At 36.5% G+C, this 20464-nt stretch overlaps 1 protein-coding gene across 5 annotated transcripts in view; it reads left to right on the top strand.

Moving 5' to 3' along the window:
- fhod3a (formin homology 2 domain containing 3a) overlaps positions 1–20464 on the top strand; it is a 244989-nt gene that overhangs the window by 169776 nt on the left and 54749 nt on the right. For 2 of the 5 annotated variants that reach the window (XM_088601865.1, XM_088601864.1), the window contains exons 7-12: positions 1215–1326; positions 4358–4452; positions 5707–5850; positions 6814–7064; positions 17898–17996; positions 19442–19870. In XM_088601865.1, the coding sequence (XP_088457991.1) occupies positions 1215–1326; positions 4358–4452; positions 5707–5850; positions 6814–7064; positions 17898–17996; positions 19442–19870 (1130 nt within the window). Of the gene's footprint in view, positions 1–1214; positions 1327–4357; positions 4453–5706; positions 5851–6813; positions 7065–7910; positions 8001–17897; positions 17997–19441; positions 19871–20464 lie in introns of all 5 variants that reach the window. The other 3 variants (XM_088601869.1, XM_088601867.1, XM_088601866.1) reach the window with 2 other exon arrangements.

Here is a 20464-nt window from a genome sequence, read left to right as displayed (position 1 = left end):
GGTTATGTTTTATATTTAAACATGTTAACTGCAAGAAATTAACAACACAGACTTTTCAGGGGTACTTATGGCACCTGTCTGTACAGAAATAAGGCAACAAGGAGAGTTATAGTTCCTATCAGAGCTTCAGGCCACATTTAAAAATTAAAAAACAAAAATTTGACTTGAGCACCAGACAGCACTGATACCATTCCAGGTTTTCTACACTGCTATTGTTTATCTAATTAAAATTCTCTGTCGTGGCCTGATCTTTGGCTGCCCTCTAGTAAGGGCAATACTAGAGAGCCCTCTGGTGGTGACCAGTAGGTCATTGTTCTTTTCCTTATATGCCTATACTGTAATAACCCATCTCCTAGGATGTAGTGGTGGTCTTTAAATTATTTCCACAGCCATGACCCTGAGTGTTTTATTAGTATTTTAAGATGTGATAAGGATGCAGTATACTGTAAAAGTGTTTCCCCAGCTAACCTTATCATTTACATGAATCCATGCACAATAGCTACAAGCCACATTAATCATTTGCAGGCTTATTGTGTGCACAAAGAACATAGTAAAGAAAAGGCTGTACTTTTATCAAGGCTAGATATGTTATTTTCTTATTACTTATGCATTGAAACTGCTTGGCCTAGCTGTAAGATGTGCATTACCAAAGAAAACTGTCTTGTGAGCAATGTTGCTGAATTACATTTAGAAATGTAATTTACAAGATATTGCAGGTGTTTAAGTTTAAAATCTGTAGACAGGGAAAGAGCAATACAATATTTTTTCACTGAAATGTAGCTTCTGACTTCTGTTGTATTTTCTATAGAGATCAAAACATGGGTTCAAATTCTGGACTAGAACAAAAAGTTTTTAAAAATAATTCTGTAAGTTTTAAGTACGACTTAATTCTGACAGCAAAGAATATTCTGTTAGGTCAGAATTTGAAACAAAAGAAACAAGTCAGTCCATAACTTCAGAAACTAAGGGAAAACCTAAACATTAGTTATACAGTAGCTGTGTTTCACAGTTCTGGTAGTGATGAAGCTGGTTGCATTTAAAGGATGGTGAAAGAATGTCTGAAAAAAAACAACAGCCACTTTTTTGCATTTCCTCAGAATGTCATTGTTTAATTAACAGAATGATCCAACAGTCAAGGAAGTCCAAAACGCAATGAAAGATGTTTGTTGATATCTGAAGTCGAAATAAAGTGGTTCTCTTTCTTTTCTCTGCAGTTCCGACTGGTAGTGAAGACTGCCCTGAAGCTGCTGCTGGTGTTTGTAGAGTATACAGAGTCCAACGCACAGCTTCTCATTGAGGCTGTGAGTGCTGTAGACACCAAACGAGGTAGGTCCTGAAAAGCGCACACTGGAGACGTCGAGCTAAATGACCCAATTATGAATGTATTTTTTAAATGAATGAACGTAGGGTTAATTTTTATTCCACAAAGAAAAATAGGTAAAAGTTTTTAAAGGTGCAAATGTACTAACAATATGCACTTCCTTAAGGAAAAGTCTTTTCCTGAAAGTTGTTCTATGTGTGTGAGTCATATAACCTGACTCTTATTCAGATGAAGGGGATTATATTTTTCAGTTTCTCTAAATGATCAGAATTCAGTAATTCAATAATTAAATGAATTGTTGTATCAAGTGGTGGGGTTTTATTTAAGGACTTTTGGTGTCACTTTCTTTAGTGGGATAACAGCTATAAGCAGCTGAAGTGTGACATTATGGCACTGTAAGACATCCACCCAGTCCACAAATATGTAAAGGGAGCATAATTAATTGTGTGTAATACGGCATAATTCTAAATGATCTTTCTTAAACTAAAATTAAAGCTGAATGGTATTTATTCAAATTCAATTGCACACAGTATATATAGTGAATATAGTGGCTGTATATAGTGGCTTCAATATATAAACATACATATAATAATAATAATTGCTTACACTTATATAGCGCTTTTCTGGACACTCCACTCAAAGCGCTTTACAGGTAATGTAAATGTAATGTCCACCACCAATGTGCAGCATCCACCTGGATGATGCGATGGCAGCCATAGCCACACATCAGCTATCAGTGGGGAGGAGAGCAGAGTAATGTAGCCAATTCATAGAGGGGGATTATTAGGAGGCATGGGAAATTTGGCCAGAACGCTAGGGTTACACCCCTACTCTTTTCGAGAAACGCCCTGGGATTGTTAATGACCACAGAGAGTCAGGACCTCGGTTTTACGTCTCATCCGAAGGACAACGCCTGTTTACAGTATAGTGTCCCCATCACTATACTGGGGCATTAGGACCCACATGGACCACAGGGTGAGCGCCCCCTGCTGGCCCCACTAACACCTCTTCCAGCAGCAACCCTAGTTTTTCCCAGGAGGTCTCCCATCCAGGTACTGACCAGGCTCAGACCTGCTTAGCTTCAGTGGGTTACCAGTTGTGAGTTGCAGGGTGATATGGCTGCTGGCGATACTAGTTAGTATATATACTAAGTCCTGAAATATTTATTGAAACCACTGCAAAAAACTCACATGATGGGCTTCGATTTTTTCATTCTATCACATTCTTACTTTGTGCCCTTTTTTGAATGTCAATATTGTATCGACAGGGGTTGAGTTTACTTTGTTGTCTTTAATGTGTTTTGTAAAAAGGAACAACAACTTGATGGTTCAGCAAATACAGACAGCTTACTGTAGCACAGCCATGACCCACATTCTGAATGTGTCCTTCCAGTTAAAATGCTATGGTTTCTGCATAGTTTTATTATTTTTTCTTATGTCTAATAGCTTCATAATTAGTCTGTCGCCCTTCTGCTGACCAAGGATAGTGTTTTGATTTAGTGTTCAGAAGCATTAAATTGAAAAAAGCCTGAGTCTTTTAACAGTGTGGAAGATGTTTTTGTAGGAAAAAGTAATAACTTACCAGTGAGCCTGTATTTTCTCTTTGCCTTGCACTGCAATTTATTCCATATGCCTTGTTGAAAAAAAATCTGTTTTATTTCATAGTCAGTAATTTTACATTTGAAAGCTGTCTATAACGAGCACTATGAAGGAATTTTGAGGTTTTCCTAACACCTTTGTAAGCAATGTTAATTTGCAAAAACCTAAGCTTTGTGTGCTGCAAAAACCTAAACTTTGTGTGCCTTTACTATGCAGTGAATTGATGCTTTTTACATAATTTACACAGTAAAGTTATACCTTAGCTTTTTATTCTGTTGCCTGTATATGAGGTTTATCAGTTGACTTGGAGTTTTGCTCAGTCCATCAATAATAATATGGAATGTGGATTTTTAGATCATCTGTCTTTTTTTAATTTTCCAGCCAACTACTAAAAGGCTCTGACCTTTAACAGGAAGAACTCAGTGATCCAAATGCAGAGAGCAGGTTTAGAATAAGAACTGTACCATGTGTTAGTTTTTGGAATGACTGTAGCATTTGATCACAGATTTAGGTTTTACTTTCTCTGTGAACCAAGTAAAGACCATAGCCTAACTGTTTTATTGTGATAAGGTATAGAACCATTTGTGGATTGATAACATAATCAAAAATAATGTATTTTGCTTTAGTGGTGATAAGGATTTTGAGTGATTAGAGATTTGTTTTTAAAGTTATGTTTTTAAAGATTAAATATTTAAATTAATATGATGGTCTTCATCCTAAATGATACTAAAACATTTTCCATATAGGAAGGGGACCACTTCATCCACCATTGAAGTGAAGCACTCAAATGAATGACACGTGACAGCTTTTAAGTTAAAAAAAGTTAGAAACTGCTATAAAAGCTGATTTAAGGTGAAACTTTAGGGAGGCTAGAAATTAGTCTGGATACCAGGAATGATATCCTTACTCTTACCAATAGTACCACGGGGTCTTGAATGGCCAAATAGCTAGGACCAAGTGATGGAACTCCCTACACCACAGTGCTCCTAGTCACCAGATTCATTTTGGAAGTTTTGGTTTCCAGCGAAGAATGCTGTTGGTTCACCAAGATACTGTACACACAGAAGCAACTTGGTTCTTCCTGGAGGTCTTGCGTCTCAATATGAACCAGGCCCAGCCTTTTATAGCTTGAAATCTGCCAATATCACGATAGAGAGTGGTAATACTGTCTGTAAAATATCAGGAACACCATCTGAATAAAGATTTACATTTATAACCTAATTTAATTGTATTCCCATTGAGTTTACTGAGAATTTCAAAAGCCAGGTAACACTATGGCATAAATGACACTGTAGATATTTTGCCAGTTTTAAATCAGGTCATGGACATCTTGAAGCATCTTTTGTACCATAGTTAGTACAGAACTTCTGAATAGAAGTTTTATAATGTTATTTCCATCTTTTACCAAATGCCTTATAGAAGACTCCTTTTTTCATAGGAGTCAAGCTATGGTCAAATGCCATGGAGATACTGGATGAAAAGGATGGGGTTGACACAGAGCTGCTTGTTTATGCCATGACATTAATTAACAAGGTGAGTGAGAGACTCAGCTGAAGTGTTTAAGAAAACATATACTGTACAGTGCCTTCCAAAAGGGACTGCAAGGTGACTACTTATTTGGCTTTACAATCAAGCAATTTGTATTACTAATCATAAGATTAATATGAATGATAAGTATAATATATGTGTTATTTTGGGGTAATTACACCTGTAAATGTGATCGTATTAGAACAAAAACGTATTTCAACCCAGTGCTTTCAGGTATGGAGGTATTGGAATAAGTTAGCCAGTCATGGGAAGCTGATATATTGGCTTCCTTCAAGAAAAGGCTGTTTGAGATTCTTGGATCAATATGCTACAAACTACCAAAAGGGCCAGATGAGTCCAATGACCTTCTCTCATTTGGAACCTTTCAATTGTTCTTATTTTTAAGTGTCCTTAGGTATTTGGATACTTTCACAAAGTCTGTATTTAGTTTCATATCCCTTTGAGGCAATAACAGCTTGAAGTCTTCAAAGTATTGAGCTCATCAAACTCTTTATGCAATCATTTGAGGTGTTGTGCTGCAGCCACATTGAGTTCTTGTCTATTCTAAGAGTGTCCTGACTACAGGTTTTTCTTCAGTAAGTAAAGGGCATGCTCAATTGGACTTGCTCAATTTGGAGATTGCCCTAGTCTCTATGATTTTATGAAAAGGCAGCACAGTCACACAGTAGTTAGCATTGCTACCTCCTGGCGCTGGGGCCCAGAGTTCAGATCCAGGCCTGGGGTGCTCTATATGTGGAACTTGCACCCCTTCTTAGCAATGATAGGTTCTGACTCCCCGGCAACTATGAATTAGATTTTATGAAAGAACAAGGATATTTCTTAAAAAAGGGAATGGTGTAGAGAGTCTCCTTTTCACAAAAAAGCAGTGCATCAGTGAATACAAGAGAATCAGATTTGGAAATGCCAAATTTCCAATGAATTTAGTCTCTTTAAATCTAAATTGAAGACTATTTTGTTCCACAATTTCCCTTTGCAGTGAAGCTGAAGATGGTTAACAGAAAAGGCTAGTTGCTTTTTTGTTGGAAATATCTCTCATTTTTTACATGCTTCTCTTTCTCTATGTTTGATTTAAGATATGAGTGATGCAGAAAACAAATGTTTATCTCCTTTTCTGTATATATGTAACTATGATGGGATAGTTTGTTTCACTGCTAAAGCATGGCTGAAAGTAGTGCCAAAAGTAGGTTTTTGTGCCTTTAAGGGGATGTGCCGAAACTCATTTCTGTTTTGAATTTGCAGACACTAGCTGGCCTGCCAGATCAGGATTCTTTCTATGATGTGGTAGACTGTCTGGAAGAGCAAGGCATTGAAGCAATTGCACAGAGACACTTGAATAAGAAAGGCACCGACCTGGATCTCGTGGAACAATTTAATATTTATGAGGTAATTCTTGATTTCAGCAAGGGCTGCAAACGTGAATCTTCAGTGTGTTGTCTTGGCAATGCCTTAAAAGCTACTGCAGCATGTATAACAAGTTCAAACAGATTAGCCTGGCACAGTAATCTTAGCTCTCTCATCCCTGCATCGATCTCAGAAGTACTTCGTGCAGCTCAGACATACTGTAGGTACTTCATGCCTTTATTTTTACTTTTTTGGTTGCTCCACGACCTGTATTGTAATGCTCTCACCTTTATAATATTTGTAAGTAACGAATCTCTTAATCTAAATCAAATCCAAATTAATTTTATTAACTTTTTGGATTAATGGAATTACTTTTTTAACTTTGTTATGAAAAAAATGCTTTTAATTTTTTTAGCCATTTTACAGGTTCACAGGAGAAGATGAAAAGATTGACAGAAGAGTCACTTGACAGAAAACAAAAGTTTAAAATTCTAAAAAAGAGATATGTAAATCAGATTGGTGGAAGAAATAATCGAATGTGATGGCTGTGTATTTTCAGTTATCTTTCAGCGTTCATTATATACACGAAATTAGTGTATGTGAATTTGAAAAAATAGTTAGTGCTATTAAATAAAACGATCCAGAATCTTCTGACTCGGATTCCCCTGGTGTTGACCTATTTAGCAGTAGGACCTTGGACTGTATGATGGTAATGGAGCAATTCGTCTGCCACATCAATCTCTAAAAAGAATTAAGAAATGAAAGTATTTGCCTCAAGTATTTGAGAGATGAGCTGGAATACTCTCTGTCCATGAATCTAAGTAATTTACTAACAACAAGAAATAAAGTGCAAAAAAACTTGGTTATGCCTGGTTGTAACATAAGGATGTTTTAGGAGTGTTATTTTAAGCAAAACCGAAAAGTATTACAATATTTGAAAGTTGTGGTTAGGTTAGCCGTTAATAAGTCTGCTCATAACTTTTTTAAATGGAAATTTTGTTCCAGATGACACTAAGGCACGAGGATGGCGACGACGATAGCCAGCCCCCTCCAACGGGACGTAAGGATCGTCGGCGAGCCAGTCTGGGAGGCACGAACGAGCGGCGGGGCCTGGAGCGCCGGAGGAGTCGGAGACATTCCATCCAAAACACTAAGGGGCCCACATCCGCCCCCGCCAGCCCTAGCAGCCCCTACAGCACCTCCTCCGGCGGCTTCACGCCCTTCAGCGGGCAGAGGATCGAGGACCTCAGTGAAAAGTGAGTGAGCGATGGCCTCCAGACTGCATGTTATTAAAGTTGCCCATCTTCACGCAAACTTGAGATAACCCCTCCCATAATGCTTCACCTCTCCTTTATCAAAGACACAGAGCTCGGATTTATGGCTCTTTAAATATTGTACAAAAGGATTTAAATCTAATAATCTCAGGGTGTTAGTAGTTCTGTTTTAGAAACAGAATCCTGATTGCATTTAGCTGCATGAGTGGAAACTGCATTGTACTGTACTAGTCATAACAAGTAAACTGTTTGAGCTGAACTGCAGTTTCTGTCAGTAACCTGAGAGTAGAGGAATCATCAGATTAGTTTGTTGATCCTGAGATGACTTTTATTATAAGTGATAATTCCCGTTATTTTGGATTTGTTGTGTTGATTAATGCCTGGATTGAGATTTTTTTTTAAACAATTTATCACACTGTACTAGACACAATTTGGGGAATAATATAAATCAAATCTACTCAACCTGTGGTCCCTCAATTCTACTCCATCAGACAATTTCCTGTGGCTTAATTATTAATTGAGTATTATCAGGTTAAATATACTAAATAGAATGGATTGGATTGCCTGCCAGATGAGTTGTCCTGATCTGATGTATTATACTTATATAAAACATTAGGAGCATGAATCACATGTAGAGGAAAGCAGAAAATCTACTTTAAGAAAAATTGTTTTGTCCTACCACCAATCCCCTGATATATCCAGCTGTTACCATGATCTCATGACTGTTCCTCCAAACCAGACACCTTCATCGCTCCTCACCTCCTCAATACCTTCTTCATCCATTCTTTTCCACTCTTCCTATCTGTCTTCAATGTTCACCTTCTGTAGTTGGAAACCTGAGAGCCATGTGGGCTTCCAGGGTGATGGGCAGTTTGACAATGAAAGCATGTTTGAGGCTGATTTTGCACCGTGGCCAATGTAAGTTCAAGTGTTGTGAAGTGATGTGAAGCTTGTACGCAAAGCATGGCTCTGCATTGTGCCATGGACATGCCTCTGTGTCCAGCTCTGCAACTGGGTTGACTTGACTGTAGCTCTCCACTATGTTAAAGAAGAGTCTTTAATTAATAGTGTGGTGTAAGGCAGATCTTTCAGCTGTTGTCAAAAACAATTTTCCTTAGCTAGATTTGTCCACAGTGACTATCTTCATCTTCATGTTTTCACAACAGGGTTGGCCAGATTTGATCAACTGCCGCAGGGCATTTGATTTTTCATTCATCTTTATGATCATAAGATTCATCCTATAATTCACAATTAACAATATTTATCCTTATCCATACACTCATATTGATTTATTGATACCTAGGGATACCTATAGAACATGCAATACTACAAATGCAAGACATAACATATTACACTGACAAGGTACATTCAACAGAAAATAGCAGAAAACACTTTTTTCCTGTTAAGTTTCATTGCTCATTATTCACTATTACTGTAAAGGTCAAGTAGCAAACCATGCTCTTATCTAGTGAGTATTCACATAAGATAAATTGATTTTTATTTTTAAAAAGGCAGCCTGGGGAAAGATTGTCTGTCTTAATCTTCTTGCACTTAAGGAGTGTTCAGAAAGCTCCACTGTCTGGTAAATTAATCGAGGTCTGCATACAGACAAATAATGGAATTTAAACTTCAATTTCTTGAGTAATAGATAATTAGGAAAGGTCTGCACATATTTAAATATAAAGTCTATATTCCACATGGAAGCCACTACTATAAACTGAAGCACCATTAAAAACTACTGCTATTGCTTATTTCCGAAGGAGATATGGACAGAATTACATGTATCTCTGTTCTTTATTTTGTAAACTATTTTGCTTACAATTTTCATACTGCTGTTCTCCTTTACTTTTAGAATGAAGTGTTCTAACTTGGTTTTCTAAAATGTTTTTACCGGAGGTGGCTCTAAACTTGAAGAGAGATATACTATGGTGTAAGCACTAATTGTAAAAACTGTTTTGATGCAACATGCTTCATTATTAGTTCTGTGAATTTGAAAAAAATGGGTTGGTGGTAACACTCTGGCATGAAACACATTCAGTAGTAGATAAATGTTTTCCTAAGGGTGTTACATCCTTCTTGTTTTCAGTTCTCTTGCCTGCTGAAAATCCAGAAATCCTGCTAATGATGTTTTTGGAGTCATTCTCCCTTATAATGGAGTTTAATTCTTCTGTTAAGAATTTGTGGCAGTCTTTCCGCAGTTGGGCACTCAGCCAGCCTGGAACAGGCTAATAAGCTAGGAAGTGGAGACATTATTAAATGCACATAATTTCTAAGCAGGAAACAGTGTTGTCTGTGGTATTTTATCAACTTTGAAGAGGAACAAAAATTTTGTTACTAAATCGAAGCAGTAGGCAATGCAGCTGTCTGGTTGTTAAAAAGACGTCACCTGACATAACCTGCTATGATATATCTTAAAAGTATGATGCAGACTTTATGAAGGGTTGTCATAGTATTTACCATGGTATTTTACCATTGACGTAGCTTAGCATACATTACTTTTACTATGGTTTCCAGAGGGTTTAACATGTCTTTACATTGCCATACTGGAAAGTGAGTCAATCGTGATTTAACAGTTAAACATTCCATTTAACCACCTATTATAATATATCATAATAGTCAATGCAAAGTGAAGTAAAACATAGTGAAGGAATGAAAGAAAACAGGAAACCATAACAAAAGTAAGATAAACCACAAGTTAAATTGAAATGCCACAGTTTCCCTTTTGTGAAAGTGGTTGTAGACTTTTGAGTTTATTTTTGTGGAAGAGGGGGGATACAGGAGTAGCTTCAGGAGATGAGTCGCTGTGTATTTATGTGCACAGCTGAATAGAGGAGAGACAGCAGCAGGTGAAAATAGGGGAATACAGTTTCTGGTCTTCACTGCAGAGAGCAGAGGCTGTAACAGGACAGTTAGAATTGCCACAGGAGAGGGACACTCCATGTTTTTACTCATGTGGTTGTCTGATTCTGGATGTGTTAACAAAAGATTGAGCCTCTCAGGATGTCAAATGGTAAGCTAACAGGTTCCTGTAAGCAATAATGGTATTTGAGGTTACATTTCGTAATGTTAAAACGTGCAGTATGCTCTACTCATAACAATTCTAAAAATGTAACTTAAGTAAAGCATGTTTAAGTTTTTTTTGGGAAATCTGCATTTATCAGAACTGTTTTACATCATGATCTTTTAGGTAAAATCTAAAATTGTTGCTTTCATTTATTGCAAATTAATTTTATCCTTAAATTGCCATGCCATAATTTAATAAGATGCGGAGACTAACTTTCTTAACAAGGGGACCAATATCAGCTTACAATTTCACAACAAAATGATACATTAATTTAAATTTTTCAGAACTTATCAGAATTTAGTTATCACGTAAAGTGACTTGTTTAAAGGTGACCCTTTAAACAATGACCCTTCTTGGATTTGAACATTCTATACAACAATCCAGGGCAGAGTGTAATTCAGTACTCCACACTTCTGCCCTATCATAATTGTCCTTTAAATATGGATAATCACATCTCTTCCTAATAAGTATATAATAATATTTCAATTTGCCTGTAAACAAGTTACATCAGTACTGTATAAAGTGTTGGCCTGGTTAGTTAAATAACTTTCAGTCTTCTATTGTTAATGGTCTAATCAGAGAAAGAGATAAAGTAAATACCTGTTCATTTAGATTAATAATTTCAATGGAGTCATTTTGCATTCATGTTTAGGAATTTCTTTTAACCTGTTTTAAACAGTGGAAGAAAAACAATTGTGTAAGTTAATTTTATGAAACACCCAGTGCATTTTTATCCAACTTGATAGTTAGTAGAAATAATTAAACAGATACAAGGTTCCTCTTTGCCATGACTTAATATGATATTGATCATTGATACACCTGGACAATATTGAATTGTAATTGTAAGTTTGAATGTAAGTTTCTTTACCTTCCTTGACTATCAGTGGACTGGAACTTTGGCAAGAATATCTAGCATGAAGCAGTAAATATCCAAATGTCCTACTCACTGAATGACTTTGTAATCATTTGAATTTGTGATCTTACAAATTATACTCTTAACTAGAAAACAAAATAGTTTAGAAAGCTGCCAAGCAAGTTCCTGCACATTTACTTTAATAGTGTGAGCAAACGGTGAATAAGCTAAGGGGAAAGTAGAACGATACCAAATTTAAAACTCATTGGCTGTTATTTTAAAAGTGATGTATTTGACAAGATAACTAAATTGTGATGAGAAAGTCAACCTGTGTTAAACAGGTACCCTGTTTTGCTGTATTGGAATCACTAAAATAATACCTACGAAGTTTAGAGATAACTGACCAAACAGGATTTGTAGAAGAGCAGATAGTGTTAGAAGGTTAATTTTCAGAGCATATGAATATGTTTACCTAAAACATCATTAGATATTAATGTAGGTTGTCATAAAACATGTAGATAACCTGATTAAATGTATAACACAAAGACTTGAGACACATTTGTTTAATGAAAATTGGTTAATTTAGTTAAATGTTCCAACAATAAATATCCTTGTGTGAATAAGAAGATTAACTCTTTTGTGAGAGGAATTGGTAACATCTCCTACAGCAGCAATGATATCAACTAGACATTTCCTGTTACTGTCTTGCCTTTTATTAATTTTTGCCTATTCACCCTCACAGAACTGTTAAGTTGGTGACATACAGTATGAAAGTTTCATTGCATGAACAGCTTGCTTCAGATTTTGACTATTCTGTCCAAAGAATGTTCTTATAGTGGTCTTGTGGATTGCCCGGTGTTTTTTTGATATATGTGAGACTTAGTTGGCACTACATACAGTAGTACTGTATCTGTACATTTGGTGAAAACTAAACATTACCTTCCAACAGAAGAACTTCATCTTGACAGTCCAGCATATTGGTGGGAGTAACATGGTTTGGAGATGCTTTGCTGTGTTTGGGCCCAGACAGCTTGCCATCATTTACTGAGCCATTAATTTAGTGTTGTAGAAGCAAAATATGGAGGAAAATATCAGGGTATCCATGTAATCTTCTGAAGCTAAGCAAAATTAGGTCATGCAGCAAGACAGTGATCCTAACCATATAAGCAGATCTACAACAACATAGCAGAAATTTCACATTTTGGATTGTCCTAGTTAAAGTCCTGAGCCAAACCCTTTTGAAATGTTATGGCTGGACCTGACGTTAGCTGTTCATGCAAAGAAATGCACCAGAAATCCCACAACATGGCAGATCAGGTGGAGATGTAATACATTTGCTCACCAGTCAGTGGGAAATTTAGGACCTGGATTTTTTGGGAATTTAGTCAAGCCACTAGGTTTAACCCTGAGGTTATCACCCCAGATTCTGTTTTAAAAAATATTCTAAGACTTCATAGGTACAAGTACTAAACAGACAAGTCGAAACGCATCTTCTTTCAGCAAGAGCAACGTGTTTTGTTCCATAACTTTGTTTGCTTTCTTGAGACTGGTAGCCCATTTAAATATTAGAAGTGATTGTTATCAGTATAATATTTTTTATGCTAAACATACGTTGAAAACAAAACATATAAGTTGATTTATACACAGTTTGTGATGTGTTTTCAAAATAAAATTTGTATTTTATATGGTGTATGTTTATATTACAATTGAAATTCAATTATTAACTATTTTTTTGTTCAGCTGGGATGTGCTCATCGGAATGTCTGTTGCTCACATGGTATGTTTCTCATTAACTATTATTGGGTGATATAAGCCCTATGTTGAGCCAAGTCTGTATGTCCTGAAAAAGTCTTTTTGTGCCAAAATGTTGACAATATAATAATGTATAATGAAGCTGAGTATGTGATCTGTGTTTTTAATTGATTTTAGTCAATTTCCATTGGACAGTACTTCATTAACATTGGATGTGTGCTTTTCCTTTTTGAAGTTTCTTCAAACATGTCTGACTCAGCCAAAAAAGCTGTTAAGTTTCACTAGGAAGTGTTTAATCCCAGAAGTTTCTAAGAAGCTATAGTGATTCAGGAACTGTCATAATAACTTCCTTCTGTTGCTGCATCGTTGCAAAGTCAGTTTGATGACAACCTGGAGACGATTTCTTTTTTCTTGTTGTTCAAAAAAACTTTACCTATAAGCAATGTTCATTTGGAATTTACACCATGATGTTTTGCTCTCTTCACAGTACCACTATAGGAAACCTCTATATACTCAGGTGTCTGTGTTTCAATTGAACCACCACCTCAGAACTGTTGAATAATGTGTAGTCTAAAAAGGTATAACAGAGTGGTTCCAGCGCTTTAGGAACAGTTTCACTTGGTATTTATTTTTACCACACAGTATTTAAGAAACTGTTAAGTATGACAGGCTGATTTTTCCCCCCCGAATGTTGCAGTCTTTAGGCATGGTTATTAAAACAATATTTTTTTCTGGCATACGCATTTCTGTGTATTTGCCAAGTTGTTTAAAATACTTATTCTTGTGGTACTTAGTTGTACAAATAATATACTTAAACATAAACCCTGCCTACATGTTCAATTCTAATAGTAATTCTAATGATTTAATTTGCCTATTCTTTTTGTGGTTCTTTCTGTAGGCCCAAGCGTAGGCCCAAGATTATTAATACATTTGAAACACTATGGTACCATCCACACAGATGCATTTGTACAGAAAAATAAGACCAACTGCAAGTTAGGACTCCCATTCAGAGTCAAGAATTAACCAAGGGGTAGCTCCAAAGGTGGAGTTGGGTGGAGAGGAAATGCAAAAAGAGAAAGAGAGGAACTTGCTATAATCTTTTATCATATCATTCTTAGATATTGTTTTTTATTAGATATTTTATTAGGTATTCTGCTCCCTAACTCTGAAGTACTATATATCTGGGAGCCCCTGTATCTTGCTGAAACAGGGTATGACACCAAACTAGTGAACTGAGTCATACAGTATGTATTTATTCAGAGTAGAGGAGAGGGCTTTAATGTAAGAATTTTTACACCAACATTAGACTTACAGTAGAATTTAGAGATCGCAAATTGGTTCCAGATCTGCCTAAATAGTAGATGTCCTGGAACCGTGGTTTAAATGCATATAAAAAATTCTGAAGGGTTACTATTTAAGTGACTGAATTTTTCCCAGAGCATTCCCCACCATGTGTCCTCTCTGTTTTTATCTGTGCACTGTATGCACCTATTTGTCTTTCTACATTTATAGCTTCCAGTTCTCAGATTACTGTTTATCTCTGTGAATCCAGCTATTTATTAAGCCATAAATCCCAGGTACATGTATAACCAGAGCTTTAAAGTGTAAGTGCATAAAATAAATCAGTAACTTTATTGTAAGTGAGTTCTAAATGTGGCTATGTAGTCTTTTTTCTTAACTTGTTGCTGTTCTGTTTGTTTTTGATTCTCTTGAGGTTTCAAAATGATTTCATTAGTAAATGCTTTTTGAATTTAGTTATAATTAACTGTATTTTGTACCTTAATGCCTACACTATAATATACAGAGGTATTTGTCTCCCTGCATATGTGTGCTTTTAAATCCAGTGCTTTGATTCCAAATTTGACCTTAGGATATATTTCCTAATTAATGTTTTACACTGCATAAAAAGATTTATAGATTATACTTTATTTAGCCAATTACTTTTATTCTTATTCCCGAATAATGAACATATATCAGTTATTGTGTGCCCTAGCTTTCTATGCCCATGCTAAAATAAATGTCAAGTATTGGCTGAGGTTAATATGATAGAAATGTTAATAAGTCACATTGACACACATGCATATTTTATAACAAACTGAAACACTGTTATAAAATAAAGGACAAATGGGGATAATTCTTTGTGGGTTATGTGAAAACCTCTGAAAGAAAGCTATATCTCAGAAACTCAACATTACCTAGCCCCAAGGGCTGTAAAAAGTTGATCAGTCAAATGTGTGTCTGCCTCTTCGATACAACGGGACTTTTTTACCCATGACAGGAAGTTAGCCCCCTTTGAAGCACAGCATTTTAATATCATTAATGAAAAGCAGAAGCTTTAGATAGTGCTTGACAGCCACCATTCAGAAATAGAACACAGGCTAATAGTGGTGATAGTCACATTTACTGATGACGTTAAGAGACTCTAAGTCTCTTCTCTGACTGGCTGTTCCCCTGACAACTTTCTGTAGGTATTTTGAGATAACAGCTGGTCAGCAAGTGGAAATAATGTAGACCTTATTTACGACCACCATTACAGGAAAATATATTTTTATTGACTGCTTTAATACCGTGTTTTGACATATGCTACAGGAACTAGTTACTAATAAAAAAATACATTCCTATGCATAACATAATATTCCTTATACATTCTGCATACCTCATTTTAATATGCAGTCTTTTGTACATTAAATTTAAATGGATGTTCAAGTATTCAAATGCTTGTATGATTGCATTTTTCAGAATAATAGATGGACTCAGTGAAATTCTTTATTCTTTTCAGAGATGTTTTCATTGAGACTAGGTTTTGATTTTCCTTTTCAACATACTTTATTGAACCATGTCTCTGGTATTAATCAAATTTTTATTTTCCTTTCTTTTGAATACCGTTCTAGGGTTATGGCATAAACACATATATAAAATCATGCCCCGTGATGCTAAGATTTTTTCGAAGTTGTTAAATTATAAAAAATAAAGTTAATCATATTCTGTCATCTGAAATTGGTCAGGAACTGGGACATGCCATCTGCTTTGGGGGAGAAATGGCAAATGCTATAGCTGTGGGGATCAGTCAAAGCTGTCAGAATGATTTGTGAAACTGGTGAGATTTGTGTGTGCGATTTCTGTGGAAATCACCACAGTAAACTGCTAACTTGTCATTAAAATGGCTCCTGGTATGGAGCAGACCTTCTGACAAAATCTCATAGACACTTATTAGTGGCATTGGCCAAGTGAAAGAGCTGGATAAAGGGAGCCTGCCTGCATCTGGTTTGACCCATGGCGGTCACAATGTAAAATTCTATCTTTATCGTTCAAAATCAGAATCACTGAAATATGAACTAACTGCAGAATCACGATGTAAGTGTGTAGATGGAGACATATGTAGTTGCATTTGAGCCTCCAACAATCCCCTCGTCTGTCTTCCCCATCATATTGTATATGTACTGTATACAGTTTGTGCATGCATTTATAGTACAAGGTGTACTTGTGTCTGCTCAATTGTCTATCATATCTTTTTCTTTCTTTAAATGTTATCAGATTGGAAGTAGAGTTACAGTTGACATACTATGAACATTAATATAACATTGGAACAAGTAATAGGTTTATTCCATACTGAAAAGAGAAGAAAGAAAACACAACGTTTCGGCCATGGAGCCTTCTTCAGGTGTCAATTAATATTACATTGCTGTATTACATGTTGTAGCTGTTTGTCCGATGTGGAAGGTTTGTAATTTCCATGGGCCTGCCAGTAGGAGCCTCAAAGACATGTAGATTGTTCAAGTGGTATGTAATTGTTTCCCTAATTATATAATTGGGTAGTGAATTGACGTGCACATTCTCACATGGGTTTTGTTTGCATACATACTGTACTGTAAGTGTGTGTCACAAGGGAAACAAAGAGGTGGTTATTTTCAGGGGTACAGTAGGTTTGTGTTGGTAAGCCTCAAGAGTGGGTTTTGTGTTGGTACAGTGATAACATCTGGCTAGACCATCCCCAGGAATATATGTTTTGAGCAAAGTGTGAATAAAGGCCTATAAATTTGTATTGTATCTGTGTTGAAATGGATTTTTCATGTACAAAGATCCCCATGTCATGCTACCCATAAGAAACTCCACTAATAAAACTCTTGCGAGAATGTGCACTCTAAGTCACTACCCAATTATATAATTAGTGAAACCATTATACATTAGATGAACTATCCACATCAGGGGGTCTTCTGGAAAACCGTAATGCAGCCTTATGGGTCACAGAAGTTGGCAACACATGTTAACTATTTATGAAACAAGCAAGTAATCTATTCATTTAAGAGACCTGTGGTTGAGGGCTGAAGATTACTTAGACTTTAGTCCTAAATGATCTCTAAATGATATAATTTAAATTTCACTTGTTGATTGATCACAATGCAATAGTTACATAAATTGGTGATTTAAAGGTGATCTATAAAGCTTGCTGGATTGGGGATCTCCAGGACCAGGGTTAGAGATCCCAGCTATCCATGTCTTTAGGGACTTACTAGGTAGCCTCCAGGAGTAGGCCAATGGAAATTACATACCTTCCATGTGACAATGTGCCACAGAGTGGTGAATATCCTATTCAGGAAGCCTCTCCTGCTTTTAGGATGCACAAAGAGGTTTCTGTGCTGCTCCGATTAGAATCTGCTGCAATTTCACTTACAAATAAAGAACTTTGGACATAGTTTTATTATTTTTATTAAATGTCAATTTAAGTCTCCTGTTAACTACCCATACTTGAAGGTAGAACTTTCTGAAAAACATGCTCTTCACTGCTGAAAACCAGATAGTTCAGTTTTGAAGACCTTCAAGAGAAAGACATACTGATATCCCTACAAGTGGGCACAAACTTTATCAATACAATTCCTGTATTTCTGACCACATGAAATTTATTCAGTATATTCTAGTATGTTCAAATGTATATTTACTCTGATTTATTTCAGTGTAATTATTCAAATATTTCATTGCTTTTTCTGAAGGGTCTATGACCTAGTCCTGTCTTAAGCATTTTCTAGGTTTTGTTCTGTCTGTTTTGTCTTTATTTTCCATGTCTCTTCATGGTGTCTGTTTTCATGCTGTCTTGCATGGTTTCTGTCTCCCCTGTCCCCTCTGTTCAACCTTCCTCCTTTTGCTACAGAGAGGAGGAATATGAGGAGGAAGAAGAAGAGGAACACCCTATCACAGAGCCTAATACTGAGGATGAGGGGGAGGAGCCCTCTAGGCAGGTTACTGTCAGGTACTAGGATGAAAAGTCCCTCTGAAAGAATTCCTAGCCCAACCTTCCCACTCCCTCACACCCAGACTGGCAGTCCCTTTTCCCTTGTGTATTTTACCTTCAAACCAATCCAGATAACATTCTGATGAATGTCCTTATTCTGTAATAGCTATGTTCGGTCACATTTGTCCTGTAGTTTGTACATAACGTAATGGCACTATATCTGGTTTCACATTTTGCTCACCTCTCCCCTCCTCATTTTACTTGTACTGTATGCATCTCCATTGTTTCATTTTTCTAAACATAATTCCATTCACTCCATCCTTCCAGCTGTTACTGGAATGGATGGATACTGTTTTTCCCTTTCATGTTTGCTGTGACATTTAGCAAATTAAATTAAGTGAAGCTGTTTTTTATGTCAGACACTGTATTTTGTATGTGCAACCAAACACCACATACAGTACAGTCCTATCTTATATCTTACAGTGTGAGACTGGGAACTAAGGTGAAAATAAGGTTATTCCTAAAGCGTTAGTCTCCACTGAGGCCCTATTGTAATGTCAGCTGCTCTACTGTTGACAGATTTGGCCTCAGAGCCTTTCCAGTTACATTTGTACAAGTTTACAAATTGTTTTCTGTAAATAGATTTTTTTAAGAGTTCAGATTTTGGCAAGAGGTAGCTATTTTAAACCAGACCACATGCAGTGGGGGAACAGCATTGTTGTATAAAATAAATGTCTCTGAGTTCTTCAATCTTTAATCAGTGTTATAGCCTTGTGTTCATGTGTACAAGCGTAATGTGTTGTAATTCATTAATCTTGGCTGTAACTATCTACTTTTAAGTTTTGGGGCTGAGAAGAACTAGCCAACTATTTTAGAATTAAATTAGCTTTATGAACTATTAGACAATCTCTAAAATCAGTTGCTTACTTTATTTTTCTAACTATTGTTATGACTGAGTCTTCTTTTGTCAAAATTATTGTAAATGTTAATGAAAATTAGTAATAATGCACCAGTAAGATGCAACTGATGTCCCTAGGTCAGTGTAATTTATACAGGTAGACAAACAATAGAAGATTGAGCACGGCAAAAAGCTTTTATATTTTTCTTTACAAAACAGAAATGTATCTCTGTACTACTCCTGTTTGTAATGTTCAGCTGGCTTGACAGGTTTTCTGTGGTTATCGTTATACAATACTGTTTGCATTTTTATTGGGATATACTTTATTGATCACAGTGTAGACACTGGGTTTTTATGTTCCAGCATATTCGAAATTATATTCAAGAGTGTTTGATTTAGCTACTTCTTATTGTGCCAGCTCTGCCAATGGCACACGGGAACGGGTCTTGATTTCAAATGTGTTACAGGTCAAAACCATATTATTTTGTGCTCTCATCAGCAATTTCTTGGTCCCCCACTACCTTGCCCCCATGTATCCTGTTCTTCCTTCCATCTCCCATTTCAGCAATGTTTCGACAGTTCCTGTGATTGACAGCGTAGAACAAGCCGGTAGCTCATGTTCGCCTTGTAAATACATAGTCAACTTCATTCCAACCACTGCAGAGGAGAAATTTCCCACTAGCCCGGCAGCCAAGAGCCCACCATCTTCGGCCACTGAGACTCCCGATCTCCCTGATTCATCCTACCTGTCTCCACAACCCTCCGTCCTTGCTTCGTTGTTAGTCAACCGGAAGTTGCCTGCCAGCACAACCAGCACCTCATCCAGATCTGGTTCCCAGGGTTCCTCGGCAAACATCACCCCAGCTGTGTCTCCAACAGTGGAGAAGCTGCCATACCTTCCTCATTCCCCATTCCATCTTTTCTCATATGACTTTGACGAGCCTTCTCCTTCTACAGTCAAAGACACAGAGGCTGAAGCAATGAGGTGCCTCAGGTAGATGCTGAAGTTAGCCATTGACACTAATACCTAAAAAGTAAACAAAATGTCTTTAATACTTCCAGAAATCCACATGGGCACTGCTGTTTTTTGTTTCTTAGGGAAGCACTTAACATGGGTGTTTAACTAACTTGAGATAACTGAGTGAAAATTGTTATGGAAGTGCAGGTCTTAAGGGTTATGAACTCTTGAAACAGGTACTGCACCTCTCTCTCCCTTTCTCTTTCTAATGGAATGCACTTATTTTATTTTTAGGGTTCAGAATACCTCTGCCAAATACTAGTGGGGAGGTATAATTTCTTTAAGCCAGCAGCTGGCAAGCTAAATTTTCCATTTTACAACCCTGAGGGCCCTCCTGTAGTTTATTGCTCATCTGCCTTTCATTGTGGTTGTGAGGAACTTTCTAGTTTAAAAAAAAATGAAAGGATAGTTCAAATGCTGGTTAGCCATCAAAGCACCTATAAAAATTGAGCAAACTGAAAAAACTGTTTTTTTTTTCCATCATAGACACTGTTTGGACATGACATCTTTCCTTGCATCAATTTTACTTCTAATCAACCAGGGACCAGTTTAAAATGAACTAAATACAGC

This window comes from Lepisosteus platostomus, chromosome 12 (assembly GCF_059453375.1).
Source record: "Lepisosteus platostomus isolate fLepPlt1 chromosome 12, fLepPlt1.hap1, whole genome shotgun sequence".
NCBI classification, from domain to species: domain Eukaryota; kingdom Metazoa; phylum Chordata; class Actinopteri; order Semionotiformes; family Lepisosteidae; genus Lepisosteus; species Lepisosteus platostomus.
This window is presented reverse-complemented; position numbering and strand designations above follow the sequence as displayed.